General features: G+C 39.7%; 1 protein-coding gene across 4 annotated transcripts in view; it reads left to right on the top strand.

Moving 5' to 3' along the window:
• The window catches only part of DCUN1D5 (defective in cullin neddylation 1 domain containing 5), a 37,031-nt gene that overhangs the window by 4,234 nt on the left and 9,882 nt on the right, over positions 1-22,915 (top strand). Inside the window, exons 2-4 of one of the 4 annotated variants that reach the window (XM_079787153.1) lie at positions 913-1,004; positions 7,042-7,112; positions 7,525-7,616. In XM_079787153.1, the coding sequence (XP_079643279.1) occupies positions 913-1,004; positions 7,042-7,112; positions 7,525-7,616 (255 nt within the window). Of the gene's footprint in view, positions 1-912; positions 1,005-7,041; positions 7,113-7,524; positions 7,617-22,915 lie in introns of those variants that run through there. The other 3 variants (XM_079787154.1, XM_079787156.1, XM_079787155.1) reach the window with 3 other exon arrangements.

The raw sequence follows: 22,915 nt of genomic DNA, 5'->3' as shown, positions 1-22,915 counted from the left end.
CCTGTTACTCTTAACTCGTAGGTACCTTAAGTATATAATGTATCAAAGTGATTTAAAGTAACTACTTAAAAAAGCTAAGCAGTCATTATAACTCAAGTGATACTTTGCTCTATCAACTTAAACTCTTAAATATGGTACCCTTATTTTACATTACTCAGTTGCAGAAATTACAGCATTTCTATGTCGTTGTGGTAGTATAACTATTTGACCTCCTCAAGAAAAGGTTCTCTGAAGTTCATTATATCCTAGAGGCCATTTATGAACTTACTAACCTTAAATGACTTTATGGAAAAAGAAAAAAATCAGATTAAATAGCTTTGGCCTAATTATTTGTATTAATGTTATCCTTATGGGTTTTTTTGGTGGTTGTTTTTTAATCTGTAGAATTTAATTATATCCTTAGGTTCTAAATCGTCTTTTATCTTTAAATATCTACTTAAACTTGGTAGATGATAAACAACTCTAAATATATAGTTTTATTTTGAAATATTGACAAATTAACTATCAAAATATACTTTGTAAGATTTTGTTTTCAAATGTATAACCATTATACAAAAATATGGTTTCCATGCAATTCAGAAGAATCATTATAAAGATTAATACTTTCCAACTACTAGTCCTGCATTGAGACCATTAGGTTGAACCTCTTGAAATCTGGGGAATTAGTTTTTGTTGATATTTTTGGAATTTGATAGTGAGCAAAGTAGCATTTGGGTTTTGTTAGCCATACATTTTTATGTATAGATTACTGTATCAAATTGCAAATACTTAACTCTATTTTTTCCCCATTACACCAGCTGTAAAAAAAACAAAAAACTTTGTTTAGTTTGAATTGACATAGTTGGTATTGAACTTAGCTTTTCACTACAAGTTGAGACTATAAAATTCTTAGGCATTTGTGTGTTTTCTAAGCTATTGCAGATCCCAACCCCCTGCTAGACTAATAAGTGGAGAGGAACATTTTTCAAGCAAGAAGTGCCTGGCTTGGTTTTATGAGTATGCAGGTAATGAAATTAATATAAGAAGATATCAGTCACATGCTTTAAAACTTTTTTTGGGGGTGTTCATTCATTTAACAAACTATTTATTTCAGGCCTGCTGTGTGTTAGTGCTGTGTGCTGGGATCAGGGTCAAAACTGAGGATTGTGGGTAGGCTAAGAATTTCAGGCTATGTCTTTAAATATATACTTCATTATATATTTAGTGAGAGAGGTGAAACTCATTTTCTATAAATACAATTTGTAAACAGACAGATTTACTTACTGGTTTACATCCATTAGCAAAAATAGAGTTGATATTCTGGAAAACAAAGTATGTAATAAAACATTTTATATTATACATAGTTTTTGTTTTGCTTTTCAATATTCTCTTGAAATTTTTCTGAACCAGAGACTGACATTTTCTGAAACTTCTGAGAGACATAGTAAAAGATTTAAAACTCAGACATATCATTGCACAACACACCCTTTAATAATTGCTATTTAGCCACTAACTTCTAGGAAAGATGCAAAAATGAATAAAAATAAACAGAAAGATATTAATATAGTGTGATAAATGTCATATTAGGAAGATGCACTGTGAAATTTTATAGGAGGAATATGTAACCCAGCCTTGAAATATCAGGGAAGGCTTCTTGAGGAAGCTAATTCAAACCAAATCTTGTAGTGGTAGATATAAAGCTTTTGGCCTAGGGTGGCGTGAAAGTCAAAGCCAGGGATGAAGCTGAAGAGTTAAGCAAATATATAAAAAACAACACTTGTTTCCCATTTATTACTACTTATTTAAAAAAAAATACATTTTTTATTGATTTCAGAGAGGAAGGGAGAGGGAGAGAGATAGAAACATCAATGATGAGAGAGAATCACTGATCAGCTGCCTCCTGCATGCCAGCTACTAGGAATGGAGACTGCAACTCAAGCATGTGCCCTGACTGGGTATCGAACCGTGACCTGATTCATAGGTCAACCCTCAACCACTGAGCCATATCAGCTGGGCTATTCTAACTTCTTTATAAGTATATATGAAAATTTTTTCCCATTAGAATTTTTTCGTCTTGAAATTACTGGTTTTAAAGCGCCCCTCCCCCCTTTTTTCTTTCTCTTACCTGCCTCCCTGCCCCCCCCCTCTTTTATCATTATCATTCTCAGAGTGTTTGTTTAAAATAAAACAGTGTATATGCAGTCATTGTATTATATGTAGTGTAATCAAGTTAAGGCTTCAAGTGAACTCTGAACTTGAGATATAGGTTTAGGCTGAGGGTGGGGGACAATAACTTCACTCTTGGGATCAGCTAAGTGATCTCAAAAGCATAATTTAAAAGTTGTTTAGAAACAGAACAGATTCTTTCTAGACCAGAAAAACTGCTATTACTGGCATCCCAAGACAACCACTAACCCAAATTAAATGAAGGAAATTCATTTTATTACTGACCTCCATTTAAAATGTTGACCCATTATTCACAATGCCATTTTATTATGCATGATATAGAATCAAAAGGTCACTCATTTTACTTATAAAGGTTACTAGATATTATAAAATTATTTGATAATTTTTTTCTTTCATGCTTGCTTGTTTTACCTCTTGTAGGGACTTTCCTGGTAGCACAAGACTCTAATTAGTTAAACATTTATTTCCTATACTAGCATTTTTGTAATAGCATAATGCTATCTTTATTTTAAAAACTATGCTAATTATGTAGCTTTTCCTAGTGACCATTTTGTTAAATACGCAGTGTTAGCCCTGTTTTATTGATGAGAAAACTGATGCTTAGATTAAGTAATTTGCTTAAGATCATGTAATGATGAGCCAAAATGCAAACCTAGGTCATTTTGATTGTAGATCCTGTGCTTTTAACTACTACTATCTCATGTTTGTTTTTTAAATATATTTGTGGCAACTAATTTTCCTATTGCAAAGAAAATATTAGTAAGTACACTTGAGGTTAACTTATCTTCTGTCATTCATGGAATGATTCATTCAATAAATATTTTTTGAGCACTTGTGTATCAGGCCCTCTCTAAGTGCTGGGAATGTATTAGTGAACAAGTAAAGATAGGCCCTTGTCCTTGGGGGACTTGCCTTCTAGTGGGAAGTCAGACAGTAAATAGGTAAGTAGGCAAGATACAGATTTTGGAAGGTTATAAAGATAATATGGTGAGGTTCAGGGATAGAAAGTAGGAACTTTGGATTTTCAAATAGAGTGATTAGGAAAGGCCTCTCTAGAGGTTACAATGGGCAGAGAACCAATTGACAAGGAGGAACCAGTTATTAGTCCAATAAACAGTTACTATTCCATCATAAAATAGGAGTGTTGCTTATTAAAATAGAAACAATAATTGCCTATTGAGGTAACACATGTAAAGCTCTTAGTCCAGTAACTGGTACATATTTAGAATTCAAAATGTTAGTTATTATTAAAAGAGTAATAGTATTAGAGCATCAGATTTACTGGTTGTATGTTTGCAATACAGTTCCAAAATTACCAATATAGCTCCTATGTAGCTCATGTAGAAGATGCTGTGCCATTCATTTAGCATAGTGTTTTTCCTGATCTGCTGTGGCTGACATGGTTTTATATCTACATACATAGCCAGAAACATTTCTTTATGGTTGTTAAAATATTTCACCAGTAATTTTATTAACATAATATCAATACATTATATTCGATAAGCCTGATGGTTTTGCCCTTTCACAAGACCTCTCAGCTTGACTGATATTTAAATTAGCAAGGATTCAGTAATATACTGGGCCTGTTACAAAACAAAAGGCATGGGAAGGAAAGACATGTTTAAAGTCTTACAAAGAATCAAAATTAGGGATAGGATTACATAATCCTAGTAAAGTATCTAACTGGTTCATTTCCATAGCTTTTAAATTTGATTAGAAATCTGGTTTTTGTTTAAAAGTTAGTTAAATTCAGCTCCTTGGGAATAGTTTTATTGGAAGAGTATGTTTTAAGAAGAATAATTAACATTATGCAATCTGGGAAAAGAATCTGGGTATAGACCTTATTTTAGATTTAGATCTTGTTACTATTTGTATTACTTTGGGAAAGCCTTATACATTTGCAGAAAGGTCTTATATATATTGGTATAACAATTTAACTTGATTTTAATAGAGTTTTAATCACTAATTGCACAGTATCTAGAGAGACTATATTTTTTAACTGTAACTTTTATTTTTTGACAAACTCTTCAGCTGTCTCTTCTAGTTACTAATGATAGCAGCTTCAAGAGCAAGTCAGCTTTCTTGCTGCATAGAAAAATTTAGAATATATTCCTATCATGCCTTAAAAATACCTTTGTTTTCTTCTATTACATTTTTTATCTCATGTTTACTTTCAAACCACATATAAGGATGTACATTCAGACATATATGTCTATAATAATAAAAGCATAATATGCTAATTAGACTGGACATCCTTCCGGACGACCTTCTGGACAAAGCTGGGCTGTGAGGGAAGCCCAGGTCCCGGGTGCCAGAGGGAAGCCGATGCTGGCAGCCAGGGGAAGGAATGCCTACTCTTGCACAAATTTTGTGCATCGCGTCTCTAGTCTTTAAATATATGTTTATATTGAAAACTATACATATAAAGAGATAAAAACGTCAATGATAGAGAGGATCACTGGTCGGCTACCTCCTGCATGCCCCCTACTAGGGATTGAGCCTACAACCCGGGCATGTGTCCTGACCAGGAATCCAACTGCGACCTCCTGGTTCATAGTTCGATGCTCAATCACTGAGTCACATTTTTGTTAATCTTCACCCAACGATATTTTTTTCATTGATTGTTAGAGTGGAAGGGAGAGAGAGAGAGAGAAAAACATTGATTATGAGAGAGAGACATCAATTGGTTGCCTCTCGCACATGTCCCCATTGAGCCAGGGATCAAGCCTGCAACCGAGAGAATTGAATCTGCAACCCTTTAGTCCAAGGTCTGATACTCGAACCACTGGCTAGGGCCAGATATATTTTTAATAGCTTTATTGTATACTAGAGGCCCAGTGCATGAAATTTGTACACTCAGTGGGGAGGAGGGTCCCTCAGCTCTCTTGCAGACCGGGAGCCCTCAGGGGATGTCTGACTGATGGCTTAGGCCCTCAGGGAGCAGGCCTAAGCCATCAGTCAGACATCCTTAGTGCTGCTGTGGAGGCAGGAGAGGCTCCTGCCACTGCCAGTGCGCTTGCCAGCTGTGAACCTGGTTTCTGGCTGAGCAGCGCTCCCCCTGTGGGAGCGCACTGACCACCAGTGGGCAGCTCCTATGTTGAGCGTCTGCTCCCTGGTGGTCAGTGCGCCTCATAGTGATGGGTCATTCCACGGTTCGGTAAATTTGCAATTTTGCCTTTTATTATATAGGATGTGTGCTTTTTAAATTACTTAACACATCTTGTTAAAAAAATCCCCCAGGTAGATATTAGGAAGTGAAAGTTTCCTATAATTGTCACCCTCTTCATCTTTTAACACCTTACTGCATAAATAAGTGCATTACTTTTATTAAAATCCTCACCTGAGGATACTTTTCCTGTTGATTTTTAGAGGGAGTGGAAGGGAGAGGGAAAGACAGAGAGAAACACCGGTATGAGAGAGACACATCGATTGGTTGCCTCCTGCCTGCCCCCAACCAGGGATCCTGCAACCGAGGTATGTGCCCTTGACCAGAATTGAACCCAGGATCCATCAGTTAGCAAGCCAACGCTCTCTCTGCTGAGCCAAACCAGCTAGGGCTGTGCAGCAAAAAAAATTTAGACCAAAAAATTTGCAAGTGTTTTAATTAAGATCACATCATCTTAGCATCATGGATCTCATCTAAAACAGCAAGCGTGTATTGGCAAGACTATATTTTCAAAAGTCAAGTGTGGTAAACATATTTCTATCATATTTCATATTGTTTTAGCCTTTTAAAGTTGAGATATAACATTACTTTCAGGTACAACATAATGATTGAATATATGTATATTTTGCAAAATAATTATCAAAATAAGTCGTTAACATCTATCACCACATAGTTACCAAAAAATTTGTTTGCGGTGAGAACTTTTAGATCTACACTTTTAGTGACTTTCAAGTATACAATACAGTAATATTAACTATAGTCACTATGTTGTACATTACATCCCAGGGCTTATTTTATAACTGGAAGTTTGTGCCTTGGACTACTTTCACCCATTTTGCCTACCTTTGGCAACCACCAATTTGTTCTCTGTATGAGTTTGTGTTTTTTTTGGTCTGTCTGGTGTGTGTTTGTTTTTTTTTAATGTATAGTCCACATATAAGTTAATCAGTCATACAGTATCTTTTTATTATATTTTGGGAATCTGATAACATGAGAAAATATGGGAATTGGTGTATTGACTTACATTTAGTGTTGCTAAGGTAGAAAAATAAGAAACGTATCGTAATTTTTGAACAAATGATAAACAAACTAATTGAAGGATTAAACTTTTGTTTTTACATAACTAGTGCTTTACTGTCTATTCAAGAACCAAGATGATAAGAAAATATTCTGGAGTTGGAATGTAGTAATCCCCTTAAGTCGTATTTTTATAATATGTATATCTTTTTATTAAAGTGTTAAATTTTATTTTGGAATATTTCAAAAGGATAGTGAATGATCTTCTGTTTTAGTAACTAAACAGACATTCTCTTCTGATTGTCTTAAATTGTGGATTGGTACTGGCACATTCTAGTAGAGTAAGAAGCTTAAACCTTCTTATGTTACTTTATATCTATGCACAATAGTTTTCTTTAGAGCTCCCAGTGAATATTTTTTAAATGGATAGATTCAAGTTATAGTGATTGATATTGATGCTGCTTCATTTTTAATTTTTTAATTTTGTAATGTATTTTAAGAGCATTTCAAAAATTTAAAATATTCTATAGCAAATGTTTATACTACTTTATCAAAGATATGTCAAAATTCAAAATCATTTATTTCCAAAAATGTTATGGTATATTCATAGATACCTTTAGAATAATGGCTTATGTTTTATGTTGATATTAAATTATAACAATAAAATATATAAATTATTTTTGTCTTTGAAGGTCCTGATGAAGTTGTAGGGCCAGAAGGAATGGAAAAATTTTGTGAAGACATTGGTGTTGAACCTGAAAATGTATGTTTTATTTCTAAGTAGAATGGAATATAAGTGGGGTATAGCATATTCATAAATTTCTAAAAATTTGGACACCTTAATCTTATGTGAAGATTTTGTTTCTTCATGTTTATTGTAAATTTTTACTTAGGATATTTTTAATCAATTTAAATTGGGCCCAAGTTCTCTTTCTTGATACAAATGCCATTTGTAATAGAGTGAGGGTGATTCTACCTTCAGAAACTGTTAGAACTTTTTACTTTTAAGAAATTGGTCCCATCTAAGTTTCTTTATAGATAATAAATTCAGAGGTTGTACTCTTTAATATTTGAAGGAAGGAAATAGTTGTATAAAAATGCTCTCCATGATAAATATAGACATGATTATCTCTATGCTGACTTTTCCCCTATCCTTTATGTTCTGTTCTTTCCAGATTATTATGTTAGTTTTAGCGTGGAAATTGGAGGCTGAAAGCATGGGATTTTTTACCAAGGAAGAATGGTTAAAGGGCATGACTTCATTACAGTAAGATATTTTTTTAAAAAACAAATTTGATGGGCTATTTGAAGATCTTAATTGATATTTTGTGCTTTGCAATTTTCAGGAGTAAAGTTTCACATTATGTAATCAAATTGGTTTGATCTGTAATAATCAGTTTAGGATTGACAAAATGTATACTATGGTTTGGCAAAATGAACAGTTACCCCATTTTTCATATTGTCTTTTAAAGAACCTTAGTACAGTCCTATTTAAATTCACTGACTCTTTTGGTGGGTGAATTAGAGGTCCATGATGAAAGTTATTTACTCACAGGTTGTTTGAGCAATAAAAGATTTCCTTCTCCGAATATAGAAATCTGTACGAAGTTTGCTCTTTGGGCAGTTCTAAGCTCTGAGGCCTCCTCTCTTTCCTCTTCAATTTTATACTTTACCTAAAGATGAAATTTGAAGGTAGAGTTGTATAGCACTCTCAATTCTTTTTTGCCAAATGAATCTCATGAAAAACAAAAGTAGAAATGTTGTATGTCTCCCGTACAGCCTGTAGCCATTATACAGTAGTATTAGGATGCTGCCTTTGGAACACTGTCATAGCTATAGAATTGCTTCTTTATAAAAATAATTTGATTTTGTCTTTCCAAAGTAAAGTAGACTTAGTTTCAGAATCAGTTAGGAATTATGTGGTAATTTTATATCATGCTTCTAATGTTCATGCAGATGTTACTAATTATCAACATTCTAAAATAGAGGAATCATTAATTTATAATACCTTTGAGCCACAAACTGGGGTACTTGTTAGCCATATGGTTTCCTGTTCCAATTATGCTTTTATTAACACATTAACCAGTATTAATATACAGATTATATTTAGGTAAAAAACGTTGCTCATGTGAACCAAATCCTAATTTCTAGAATCTGTAATAATCTATAATAATAAAAGCATAATATGCTAATTAGACCAGACAGCCAAACTTCCTTCCGGACAAAGCCACGGCGGCTGTGAGGGCTGAGGGCAGGCAGTCGCGGCGGGGTGATGGGGCAGTGCCTTCCCCTGATTGGTCTGGTTGCCTCTTGCAGAGGGAGGCCAGACTTTGGCTTAGGGGAGCGGGCCTTAGCTATCAGTAGAACATCCCCTGAAGGCTCCCAGACTGTGAGAGGGGGCAGGCCGGGCTGAGGGACTCTCCCCACCCCCCTGTACGAATTTTTGTGCACTGGGCTTCTAGTAGAGCATAAAATCAACCCTCTCACTTACATTAGGTATAGGTGAAAACAAGAGTCTGAGACTCAGGTAAATATTTGCTAAAGTTTAAATAGTTCATTTGTGGCAGAGTGAGGACCTAGAATTTAAATTTCAGCATTACCAGTCTACCGTACTGTACTTTCATTTGGACATTCATTTGTATATCTGTTAGCATTCTTTTAAAAACAGAAGGCCATTATTAACTTGTTAAATCATACTTTTACAACCAAGACTAAATTTTGCAATTTATCTAGATGTCATAACGTGCCATATTAAAATAATGTTGAATTTGAAATGCTTTGGCTTATTTCCCACCTTTAATTAGCTTTATAGAGAAAGATAAAATATATATAGAAAAGAGTATGCAAAGAACATAAACTAGTTTTTACATAGCTCAGTCTGTTTCATTGAAATGTTTCAGTTGAAACATGGCTTATTAATTATAACACATTTTATTTAGCATTGTAACTGCTTTTTTTACTACTCCTATTGTTTTTTTTTGTATACTGCTTCTTTGAATATTCTATATTTTTAAACCAAAGAGTTTTTAATTCATTTTTGCATAGCTTGATTTATATTGCCTTTGTATAAAACAAATGTGTAACACAAAGTATTTCTAATATATACTCTTGAATAATTAGCAACATATGGCCTTGAGTCCAAGGATAGAAATTGACTAACCCATGAACATATTTTTTAAAAAAATATATATTTTATTGATTTTTTTTACAGAGAGGAAGGGAGAGGGAGAGAAAGTTAGAAACATCGATGAGAGAGAAACATCAATCAGCTGCCTCCTGTGCACCCCCTACCGGGGATGTGCCTGCAACCAAGGTACATGCCCTTGACCGGAATTGAATCTGGGACCCTTGAGTCTGCAGGCCGACACTCTATCCACTGAGCCAAACCAGTTAGGGCATGAACATATTTTTTTTTATTAGCACATCTTTCTTATAGGCAGTTCACAGCTATCTTCTATATATATAAAAGGCTAATATGCAAATTGTCTGCTTGGGAGTTCGACTGGGAGAGCAGGAGTTTGATTGCTCACTATAATGTGCGCTAACCACCAAGGGGCGGCGTGGAACATGGCAGGTGACCAGCGGAGTTGGTGGGGCACTGAGGGAGCAAGGAAAGGAGGAGGCGGGGAGGCCAGGCCTAAACTACCCTGCATGAATTTCGTGCACCAGGCCTCTAGTACAAAATTAAAGCAATTATATAGCACTTAATATTGAATTAGATGTTTCTGTTTCACTCAGTATTTCCTGTCCGTTGGCCTAGAACCCTTTGCTGTATAGTCTTAAAGCTATTCAAATTAGTCAAGCACACTTGACTGTGAAAATAGGGTTTTCTACCATTGACCCTTGAACAGCACGGGAGTTAGCATCATTCCCTGTGCAGTAAAAAATCTGTGTATAACTTGACTCTCCAACTACTTTACTAATAGCCTACTTTTTGACTGAAAGCATTATTCATAACATAAATATTTTACAATTAATACATATTTTGCCAGTTATCCTACCTAATAAAAAGGTAATATGCAAATTGACTGTACCATTGACACGCCCACAAAGCCAATCAGAGCAAGTATGCAAATTAACCCAACCAAGATGGCTACAGCCACAGAGAGCAAGGTTTCCCAGGTAACAGAGCAAGCCAAGCTTTCTGCAAGCTGTTGCAGGCCTAAGCCTCCACTCAAGCTACAAAGTTTCAATTATAGAAGGTAAACAAATTCAAACAGAAATGGTGGCAGAACGGAGTTTGAGAGAGCAAGCCAGGGTTGCCGGCGATAACAGGGGAAGCAAAGCTTTTTGCACACCCTGTCCGGGCCCAGCCTCCGCTTAAGGCTACAAAGTTTCAATTATAGAAGGTGAATTAACTGCCACAGAAATGGCTGCCTGCGGCGGAGGGAGCAGCAGGTTAGCTCCGCTCCAGGCTACAAAGTTTCAATTGTAGAAGGAAAATAAATTCCAGATACCAGGGCCTCCGCTTGGGTTGCCAGGGGGCATGGCTGGCCTGCAAACCACCACAGGCCCCTCGGTCAGGCCGCCCCATGCCCCAAGGGAACCCCCCACCCTGATCAGGGACACCCTTCAGGGCAAACCAGCTGGCCCCCATCCCTGTACCAGGCCTCTATCCTATCTAATAAAAGAGTAATATGCAGATTGACCATCACTCCAACACACAATATGTCTGCCCCCATGTGGTCAAAGATCCTGCCCCCATGTGGACACAAGATGGCCACTACAAGATGGCCAGCAGGAGAGGGCAGTTGAGAGGCACCCGGCCTGCAAGGGAGGGCAGTTGAGAGGGACCAGGCTTGCAAGGGAGGGCAGTTGGAGGTGATCAACCCTGCAGGAGAGGGCAGTTAGGGGTGACCAGGCCGGCAGAGGATGGAAGTTGGGGGCAAACACGCTGGCAGGGGAGCAGTTAAACATCAACCAGGCTGGCAGCGGAGTGGTTAGGGGGTGATCAGGCTGGCAGGCAGAAGCGGTTAGGGGCAATCAGGAAGGCAGGCAGGCAAGCAGTTGGGAGCCAATAGTCCTGGATTGTGAGAGGGATGTCCGACTGCCCGTTTAGGCCCGATCCCAGGGACCACAGATTGGAGAGGGTACAGGCTGGGCTGAGGGACAACCCCCCTCCGTGCACAAATTTCATGCACCAGGCTTCTGGTATTATATAATTCTTACAATAAAGTAAGCTAGAGAAAAGCAAATGCTATGAAAATTATAAGGAAGAGAAAATACAATTACTGTACTTTATTTCTCCATACCATATGGTTGTTATTATTTTACAAGATGAATTATCTATCAGTATCTACATCAGTACTGTCTTACATGGTATAAAAACACTGATGTTATGCATATTTAACCCTTTGCACTCACTTGCTTTTTTTCTCGATTCCTTTATTCTACTCGGGATTTAACTTTTTAAATACCCCAGATTTTACAAAGCGCGGCAGTAGAATAAAAAACTGGAGTTTCTTTTCATACAAACTTATTTATTTGGATTTTTTTATATTTCAAATTATTGATACATTCAAAGAGTACAAAAAGAGCTGCTACCGATGCTAACCGTGTTGAGTCACACTCGACATCCGAGTGCAAAAGGTTAACATATTTATTGAAAAAAATTTGCATGTAAGTGGACCTGCACAGTTCAAAACCATATTGTTCAAAGGTCAAGTATACAAAGCATCTTTTCTCAATTGGCTAAGTCCTATTACTCCCTGAATCTTGTAAAACTACCTTTTGCTTTCCGTGACATAATTAAGTATGCATTATTTCTTTTTAGTTCAGGGGAAACATTTTTTCTAAGCTTTCCAAGTTATGAGGTATTGATATTAACTCTAGTGAGTCTGTTTTTGGACTAGATTAAATGTAAGGGTTGTGATAGTGACTGCTTGAGTGTGTTCACTGGTATTGCTAGTTTCGTTTACAGTGTGATATTGATAACAAATGTGGAAGTTTATGCTCTTATTCGTTTCACTCTTCAAGTAGAAAACATTAATTGCCAGTTATTATATTAGAATCTTTCTCTGCTCAAGATTTAGATATACCATTAGGAATGGTATGAAATAGTTTGGAGAGAGAGCCACCGTGTATAGATGATTTTTGCCTCAAAAGGAGCATATTGTGCCCAGAACTGTGTTAGGCATTTAACACATATATGTTCATTTAATCTGTGGATTGTCTATTAGTGTTACTGATTTAAAATGAGGAAACAGACTGAAAAAGGTTAAGTAACTTGCCTAAAGCCACATGGGAGAATTTGGAATTTTAACTACACTCTCTTTGACTTGAACCTTTGTTCTTCACTTTATCTCTGTTAAGCTTATTGTAATCACTTCCTAACTATTACTGTTTCCTTGTATACCTCTGGAATATAAAACATTTGGTAAAGAGGGTAATTTCTTGGATTCTTACCTACTTGGTGACTTGTCAGCTACTTTTTTTTTAAAAATATATTTTTATTGATTTCAGAGAGGAAGGGAGAGGAAGAGAGAGATAGAAACATCACTGATGAGAGAGAATCATTGATTGGCTGCCTCCTGCACACCCCCCACTGGGGATCAAGCCCACAACCCTGGGCATGTGCCCTTGACTGGAATCGAACCTGGAACCCTTTGGTCCACAGGCCAATGCACTATCCACTGAGCCAAACCAGCTAGGGCTTGTCAGCTACTATTAATGAACTTTACAATTTTGTTTGAACTACAGTTATTCACTAACCTTTCCCTAAATAGGACATTTTGAAACTTCCTATAATCAAATAAATATATTATCTACTTTGTGTTTTATTTTTGGTATTCATATTTTTATTTAACGAATACTTTTTGAATGCTTCTGTATGCCAGACCCTATGTTGTGCTAGGAGAATGATTTTCAAACGCTGCTGCTAGTGAGAGGAAGAACTTCTAAATGGAGGGAGGTGTCCTTTATCTTTTCGCCCTCCTGAATTTCAAATCTAATAAGATTATGCTTGAGATTTTGTGTGAAACTGTGAATCACATTACTAAAAAATGTGAAAAGGCACTGCTTCCAGAAGCTATGAAGATTTAAGAAACGAAACTCCTACTTAAGATGGATCATGACAGGGAAAGGAGTACATGTTACTCGTTGCTTAAAAGTAATACCCTCTGTACGTTTTCAACTGATAACTCTGGAGATCTAAGAGACTTCATGTGAAAAATTTCAAACAGCGTTATAATAGCAAATAGTCTGAGAATTTGTTTCTTTTGCATATCCTGGTAGAAGTGAACTGCATTTTTAGCTTTCATTAAATTTTTTTTTCCTTAATAATTTTTGCACTAGTAGAAACCACTTAATGAAATACACATTTTCAATAAATAAGAATATTTTTCTTGTTTTTGGATGAAACTTGCTGTACATTCACTAATATGTAAGGAACTAGGCCCCACACAAAGGTTAACTAATACAAATTTTGATTTCTGTTTCTGGTAGTATAGTAGACTAAATGTGCAAAGAGACCTTTTCTCATGTAAAACACTTAACATGTTGGGGAAAATATAAAAACATCTTTTTAAAAATATACCTGTACTTGACTATAAATGAAGGAAAATAATCAGGCCATAAATGACCAGAGATGGTGATTACATAGAGATCTATAGAACTGGCATTTTCCCTAAGGATGTCTACCTATTCCTAGTCAGCGTCTGGCTATTAACCTGTCGTGGGTTTTGGGAATAGGAGACAAATTGCACAATCAGAGTTGTGTTGGAATTAGGTCTTAGATGCCAAACCTACCCAATTGATGGGGAGACTTGATTACTTTGGCTTCGTTCTGCATACAGTTGGAGATGAAGGGCTTTCACTTGAGAGAATTCCTAGTCAAAAGCTTTTTGTCTCTCAGATTTAGGGATGAAATTCATTATTTTTATGACACAAGTAAAGATGTATTTTAGAATTGTCCCAGGTAAGTAGTGCTCCCATAGGTGTAATGGAACCAATTCTGTACCAGAATTCATTTTAAACAAGCCTCAATTTCTGCAGAAAAAGCTTTAGTGGTTATTTAACAATAAAAAAAATCACTAAACATATTGGGAAACAGCTTAAACTTCAGAATCAGACTCTTTAAGAATAGTATTTTGAACTATCACAATGTCAGTATAAAATAACTACATTTAATGTGTTTAAAGTAAAAAGAGGAATGGTCTCAGATGATCGGATACCAAATCCTATATAATAATCCTATATAATAAAAGGCAAATATGCAAATCGACTGAACGGCGAAATAACCGGTTGCTATGATGTGCACTGAATACCAGGGGGCAGATGCAGGAGCTTCCGCCTGGTGGTCAGTGCGCTCCCATACGGGGAGTGCCACTCAGCCCAGAGTCCTGAGCTGGTGGCAGCACTAAGGATGCCTGGGAGGAGCGGGCCTAAGCCGTCAGTCGGACATTCCCCTGAGGGCTCCCGGACTGTGAGAGGGTGCAGGCCAGGCTGAGGGACCCCCTCCTCCCCCCACCAACCGGAGTGCATGAATTTCATGCACCGGGCCTCTAGTATATTTATAGAAGTGTAAAATATAAAAGATTTAAAACTCAATAGATAAGCTACAAAGGAATAGGTGTAGAGGAAGTAGGAATCAGTAACTTAGCAGTATCTCAGGAATTAGAGGCTAAGAGACTGTGGATAAACTTTTATTGATGAGTTTTGAAAGTTTTCTCTGTATTCAAGATAAAATTCCTTCATTGAATATGTGGTTTGCAAATAATTTCTCCTGCTCTGTAGCTTATGTTTTGATCCTCTTACAAGGACTTCTGCAGAGCAAATGGTCTTAATTTTGGTGAAGTCCAACCTACCAGTTTTCTTTTATGGATTGTGTTTTTGGTGTCAAGTCTAAGATTTCTTTGCCTAGAGCCCCAGAACCTAAGAATTTTCTCTTATTTTTTTTCTAGGAGGCTTATATTTTTACATTTTACATTTAAATTAATGGTGCATTTTGAGTTAATTTTTTTAAGAGGTGTGAGACTTCAGTTTTGTTTTTTGTTATAGTTAGCATATATTATTTTATTAGTTTTAGGTGTACAGTATAGTGATTATAAACATTTATATTCTTTACAATGTGATTACCACATAAGTCTAGTAACCATCTGTCACTGTACAGTTATTTCCATATCATTGATTATATTCCCCATGCTGTATATGTGTATATATATTCCCTATATGTATTATATCCCCATGACTTACTTATTTTATAACTGGAATTTTGTGCCTCTTACTCTCCTTCACCTATCTCCTCACCCCTTCTCTTCTCTGGCAGCCATCATCAGTTCTCTGTGTCCATGAGTCTCTGTTTAGTTTTGTTTATTTGTTTTGTCTTCTAAATTCCACATATAAGTGAAGTGATGCAGTATTTCTCTTTCACTGTCTGACTTACTTTACTTAGTATAATGCCCTCTAGGCCCATCCATGTTGTTGCAAATAGGAAGATTTCATTCTTTTGTTTTTTATTATATATATATACATATACATATACATATTCTTCTTTACCATGTTATCAGTGGACACCTAGATTGCTTCTACACCTTGGCTATGTAAATAATGCTGCGGTGATCATAGGATTGTGTAAATCTTTTAAACAAATAAATGTTTTCTTTGGATAAATACCCAGAAGTGGAATTGCTGGGTCATATGGTAGTTCTGTTTTGAACCAAGGTACATGCCCTTGACTGATAATTGAACCTGAGACCATTTGGTTCGATCCCCAGCCCTGGTTAGGGCACGTGTGAGAGGCAAGCAATTGATGTGTCTCTCTCACTTCCATGTGTTTCTCGCCTCTTCCCCCCCCCCCCCCCCCCCCCGCCGCCACCCTCTTCCTTTCACTCAATCCAAAAATCAATGGAAAAAAATATATTTGAATGAGGATTTAAATTTATTGGAGTGACATTGGTTAATAAAATTATATAGGTTTTAAGTGTACAATTCTATAATACATAATCTGTGTCTGGCATTGTGTATTTACCACCCAAATTTAAATCTTTTCCGGTCACCATATATTTGACCTCTCCCCCCCACCCCCCACCCCCGCCAATTCCGTTTCCCTCTGGTAATCACCATACTGTTGTCTGTCTTTTTGTTGTTGTTTTTTGTGTCTTGTTCATTTGTTGCTTTCAGATTTATATATCACTTTTTCACTTAGTATGATATTCTCAAGATCCATCCATGTTGTCACAAATGGCAGTAATTTTATCTTAATGGTGAAGTAATATTCCATTTTATATATGTATTACATATATAAATGTATCGCATATTCTGTCTCTCCCCCTCCCTTCTACTCTGTCTAAAAATAAATGGAAAAGTGTCCTCGGGTGAGGATTAACAAAAATATATATATTGCTAAGAATGATGTCAAAGAGTTGACTGCCTACATTTTCTTTTAGGAGTTTTATGGTTTTTCAGGTTTTAGATTGGAAGGTAGGGGAGAGTCAGAGAGAGAGAAAGATCAATGTGAGAGAGACATATCTGACTGGAATCAAACCTGGGATCCTTCACTCTACAGGCCGACCACTGAGCCAAACCAGCTGTTTGTTTGGTTTGCATGTGTCTCTTCAGTTTTCCCAGCATTTATTGAGGAGACTGTGTTTTTCCAGTGTATATTCTTGTGTACTAAATCTTAAAATCACATACCAATTCATCTTTTTTTCAAAACTGTTACAGCTATTCCAGCTCCTTTATATCTACAAAGAAATCTTACTGAGATTTTGGTTAAACTGCATGTGAATTTGGGGGGAGAATTGACATCTTTATTAACGTATTTTCCAGTGTATAAGACGACTTTTTAACCCAGGAAAATCTTCTCAAAAGTCGGGGGTCGTCTTATACGCTGGGTGTCGTCTTATATGGTGGGTGCTGAAACTTCCGAGCCTGACTGGAGAATCTGCGGTCGCCGCATACGGTGGGGGGAGCTCAAAAACGGCTGCACTCCATTTATTTCAATGGAGCAGGACGGAGACCGCAAGTGTTTCCGGCCGGCTCCTTTTTGTGCCGCATATGGTCTCCGTCTGGCTCCATTGAAATGAATGGAGTGTGGCCTGGTGCTCGCAGCATACGGCGGGGATGCGGCCTCAGCCGTTTTTGAGCTCCCCCCCACCTTATGCGGCGACCTTATGAAAGCAGCAAGGGCGGCGCTGTACAAGTATGGTAGAAGAAAATCCACTCACCAGGATTTGTGGAAAGAAGTGACTTAACTCGATCCCACTGACAGGTGAGGGGGCGCCTCACCGGGAAGGTGTAAGTGAAGGGCGGAGCAAGCTGCAGGCGTCCAGGATGCCCAGGGTATGGAAAAAAGAAATAGAGCTGTGCCCAGAAAAACACACCTTTTTCACCCTTCTGGCCCGCCCTTGTATCCTATTACCTACCTCCTTCTCTGCCTCTCAGATCTCGCTCCTGAGGACTGCAGTGAAGCAGCATTGCTAACTCACCAGGGACTTGCCTGGCAGTTGCTCTCTCTCTATTGTTTGTTATCTTCCTCCTATCATCATCAGTTCCAGTTTGGTTGACAGCTTAGAAAACAAACAGCATGGCAGCTCCCATGGGTTTATTGTCTTATCCTTCCTTTCAGCTTTAGAGTGAATTAGGAAAAGTTTAATCCACTTGCACTGTTTTATGTTTACATGTTTGATGACAAACAGCCTGATGTTTATAAGTGACAGTTTTCCTGCTAAGTACCTGCATGTCATAAGCATTTGAATTAAAATTACTATATTGAAATCAAATCTGATGTTTTTTTTAATTTTTATTTGGTGTGCATTGGAAGAGGGATAGTCTTATATGGCGAGTATATCCCAAACTCTGTATTTTAACCCTTTGCACTCGCTTGCTTTTTTCTCGATTCCTTTATTCTACTCGGGATTTAATTTTTTAAATACCCCAGATTTTACAAAGCGCGGCAGTAGAATAAAAAACTGGAGTTTCTTTTCATACAAACTTATTTATTTGGATTTTTTTGTATTTCAAACTATTGATACATTCAAAGAGTATAAAAAGAGCTGCTACCGATGCTAACCATGTCGAGTCACACTCGACATCCGAGTGCAAAAGGTTAACGGGAAAAGTTGGGGGTCGTCTTATATGCCGGAAAATATGGTATTTGAATCTTGCAATGCATAGAAGATAGATATGGTTCTATTGTTTTAGGTGTTTGATTTTTTTCATCAGTCTTGTGTAGTTTAGAGCATGTTTCCTTAGAATTACATCTAAATATTTTATTTGTATTTTGAGCCATTGTAAGTAATAGTATTTCTTTAATTTCAGCATATACATGTTTATTACTAACTAGAGGCCCGGTTGCACGACATTCGTGCACTGGGGAGGGGGGCATCCCTCAGCCTTGTCTATGCCCTCTCACAGTCCAGGACCCCAATGGAGATGTCTGACTGCTGGCTTAGGCCCGCTCCCCTAAGCCGGCAGTCGGACATCCCCCTCAGGGTCCTTAGCCCTGCCAAGGAGGAGGGAGCGGCTCCTGGCATCGCCGCTGTGCTCACCAATCGTGAGCCTGGCTACTGGCCGAGTGGCGCTCCCCCTGTGGGAGTGCACTGACCACCAAGGGGCAGCTCCTGCATTGAGCGTTTGCCCCCAGGGTCAGTGTGTGTCATAGCGACTGGTTGTTCTGCCTTTTGGTTGATTTGCATATTAGGGCTTTATTATATACTAGAGGCCCAGTGCACAAAATTCGTGCACAGGGGTGTGTGTCCCTCAGCCCAGCCTGCACCCTCTCCAATCTGGTACCCTTCGAGGGATGTCTGACTGCCTGTTTAGGCCCGATCCTAAACGGGCAGTCAGATATCCCTCCCACAATCCAGGACTGCTGGCTCCTAACTCCTCACCTGCCTGCCTTCCTGATTGCCCCTAACTGCTTCTGCCTGCCAGCCTGATCACCCCCTGGGTGGGAGTTCCCTTGGGGTGTGGGACAGCCTGGGCGAGGGGCCTGTAGTGGTTTGCAGGCCGGCCCCCTGGCAACCCAAGCAGAGGCCCTGGTATCTGGGATTTATTTATCTTCTATAATTGAAACTTTGTAGCCTTGAGAGGAGGCCAGGGCCGGCCAGAGCAGGCAGGAAGCTTGGCTTCCTCCATTGCCAGAAAAACCCAAGCCTCCTGCTCGCTCCGTGGCTGCAGCCATCTTGGTTGGGTTAATTTGCATACTTGCTCCTGATTGGCTGGTGGGCGTAGCTGGTGGGCATAGCGGAGGTACGGTCAATTTGCATGTTTCTCTTTTATTAGTGTAGACTAGAGGCCCATTGCACAATATTCGTGCAAGAATAGGTCCCTGGCTTCACTCCCAGCCGCCCGGGAGCCGGCAAGTCACCGCTCCCCAGCCGCCCGGGCAAGTCCCTGCTTTGCGGCCACCCAGAGCCAGCAAGTCTCCATTCCCCGCTCCGGGCCGCATAGAGCCGGCCCTTCCTCACTTCTGTCTGAAGCACCACTCGAGTAGCTCCCTCCGCCGCCCCCCTTCCCCTCATAGCAGGCTTCACTCTGCTCTGCGCCTGCGTATGCAAATTAACCGCCATCTTTGGTTAATTTGCATACTCACTCTGGCTGTGGGCGTAGCGAAGGTGTGGTCAATTAGCATTTTCCTCTTTTATTAGGTAAGAGGATATATAGAAGTATAATTGATTTTTTTATGCTTGTATCCTGTGACCTTGCTGAACTCACTTTTTTACGTTGTTTTTGTGTGTGTGTGTGTGTGTGTATTCCCTAGATTTTCTACACAATCATCATATAGTTATGACATAAAATAGGGAAAAAGAGAGTTTTATTTATGTATTTATTTTTGACTGTATGTCTTTTCTTTCCTTCCCTTTACATATTGGATAGGCTAGAACTTAGTATGGTGAGAGTGGACATCCTTTCTATCTCCCCATCTTAGAGGGAAAACATTTAGTGTATCACTGTTAAGTGTATTAGCTACAGGTTGTTTGTAGATGTTCTTTATTAAGTTGAGGGAGTTATCCTGTTTCTATTTTTCTGTGAGTTTTAACCTGAATGGATATTAAATATTTTAAATGCTTTTTTTTTTGCATTAATCAAATGTAGTTTTTCTTTGTTAATATGTTGTTACATTGATTTTTGAATATTGAATCAGTCTTGCATACCTGGAATAAATCCCACTTTTCATGATGTATAATTATTTTTATATAGCTAAATTCTATTTGCTGACATTTTGTTAAGGATTCATAGGGGATTAGGGTCTGTAATGTTCTTTTTCTTTATTTTTCCTATTGTTTAGATATAATTGACATATATCAGTTTCAGTGTACACCATAGAGATTCAATATTTGTATATATTGCAAAAATTAGAGGCCTGTTGCACGGATTTGTACGCTGGTGGGGTCCCTCAGCCTGGCCTGTGCCCTCTTTCAGCTCAATCCCTGCAGGCCAGGCTGAGGGACCCCCACCGGTGCACAGATCCATGTACTGGGCCTCTAGTATGCATATAAGATCTTTGATTAATCTCTTTCCCCTCCCCCCCCCTTTCCTCTGAGATTCATCAGTCTGTTCCATGTTTCCATGCCTATGCATTGAGCATCTGACCCTTGGTGGTCAGTTCACATCATAGCTACTGGTCAAACAATCGCTTAGGCTTTTATATATATACTAGAGGCCCAGTGCATAAAATTCGTGCACGGGGGGGAGGGGTGTCCCTCAACCCAGCCTGCACCCTCTCCAATCTGGGACCCCTCAAGGGATGTCCGACTGCCCATTTAGGCCCGATCCCATGGTGGGATTAATCACAGGATACAAGACATTTGATTAATGCACACACACAAAAAAAGCATTTAAAATATTTAATATCCCATGGTGGGATCGGGCCTACACGGGCAGTCGGACATCCCTCTCACAATCCAGGACTATTGGCTCCCAACTGCTCGCCTGCCTGCCTTCCTGATTTCCCCTAACTGCTTCTGCCTGCCAGCCTGATTACCCCCTAACCACTCCCCTGCCAGCCTGATTGATGCCTAACTGCTCCCCTGCCAGCGTGTTTGCCCCTAACTGCCCTCCCGTTTAGGCCTGGGTCCCACCCAACTGCCCTTCCCTGCAGGCCCGGTCACCCCCTACTTCCCTCCTCTGCTGGCCTGGTCACCCCTAACTGCCCTTCCCTGCAGGTTTGATTGCCCCCAACTGCCCTCCCTTGCAGGCCTGGTCCCTCCCAACTGCCCTCCCCTGCTGGCCATCTTGTGCCGGCCATCTTGTGTCCACATGGCAGGATTTTGACCACATGGGGGCAGACATATTGTGTGTTGGAGTGATGGTCAATGTGCATATTACTCTTTTATTAGATAGGATAGAGGCCTGGTGCATGGGTGGGGGCCAGCAGGTTTGCCCTGAAGGGTGTCCCGGATCAGGGTGGGGGTTCCCTTGGGGTGTGGGGCGGCCTGGGTGAAGGGCCTGTGGTTGTTTTCAGGCCGGCCATGCCCCCTGGTGACCCAAGCAGAGGCCCTGGTATCTGGGATTTATTTTCCTTCTACAATTGAAACTTTGTAGCCTGGAGTGGAGCTAAGCCTTCTGCTCGCTCCGTGGCCAGCAGCCATTTCTCTTGGGATTGATGTATCTTCTATAATTGAAACTTTGTAGCCTGGAGCGGAGGCCTAGGCCAGCCAGGGCTGCAGAAGCTTTGCTTCCTCCATTGCCGGAGGGTAACCCTTGCCTCCTGCTCTTTCCAGCTCAGTGGCTGCCGCCATTTCTGTTTGGATTTGTTTACCTTCTATAATTGAAACTTTGTAGCCTTGAGTGGAGGCTTAGGCCTGCAACAGCTCGCGAAAAGCTTGGCTTCTTTTGTTACCAGGGAAACCCAAGCCTCCCTCCTGCTCTCTGTGTCTGTAGCCATCTTGGTTGGGTTTATTTGCATATTTGCTCCTGATTGGCTTGTGGTCGTGGCTTGTGGGCATGGCTTGTTGGTGTAGCGGAGTTAGGGTCAATTTGCATATTACTCTCTTTTTTTTTTTTTTAGGTAGGACTAGAGGCCCAGTGCACGAAATTTGTGCACAGGGGGCGGTGTCCCTCAGCCCAGCCTGCACCCTCTCCAATCTGGGACCCCTCAAGGGATGTCCGACTGCCCGTTTAGGCCTGATCCCAAGGATCAGGCCTAAACAAGCAGTCGGACATCCCTCTCACAATCCAGGACTGCTGGCTCTCAACTGCTCACCTGCCTGCCTTCCTGATTGCCCCTAACGGCTTATGCCTCCCAGCCTGATCACCCCCTAACCACTCCCCTGCCAGCCTGACTGATGCCTAACTGCTCCCCTGCCAGCCCGATTGCCCCATAACTGCCCTCCCCTGACAGCCTGGTCACCCCTAACTGCCCTCTCCTGCCAGTCTGGTCCCCCCCAACTGCCCTCCCCTGGAGGCCTGGTCCCCCCCCAACTGCCCTCCCCTGCCAAACCAGTCACCCCTAACTGCCCTCCACTGCCAGCCTCATTGCCTCTAACTGCTTTCCCCTGCTGGTCTGCCCCCCCACCCCCCACAACTGCTCTCCCCTGCAGGCTTGATTGCCCCCAACTGCCCTCCTTGCAGGCCTGGTCCCTCCCTTCTGCCCTCCCCTGCTGGCCATCTTTTGGCAGCCAT

This window comes from Cnephaeus nilssonii (assembly GCF_951640355.1).
Source record: "Cnephaeus nilssonii genome assembly, chromosome: 13".
Taxonomy (NCBI): Eukaryota; Metazoa; Chordata; class Mammalia; order Chiroptera; family Vespertilionidae; genus Cnephaeus; species Cnephaeus nilssonii.
Note: the sequence above shows the minus strand (reverse complement) of the source record. Positions and strands in the feature narration are given on the sequence as shown.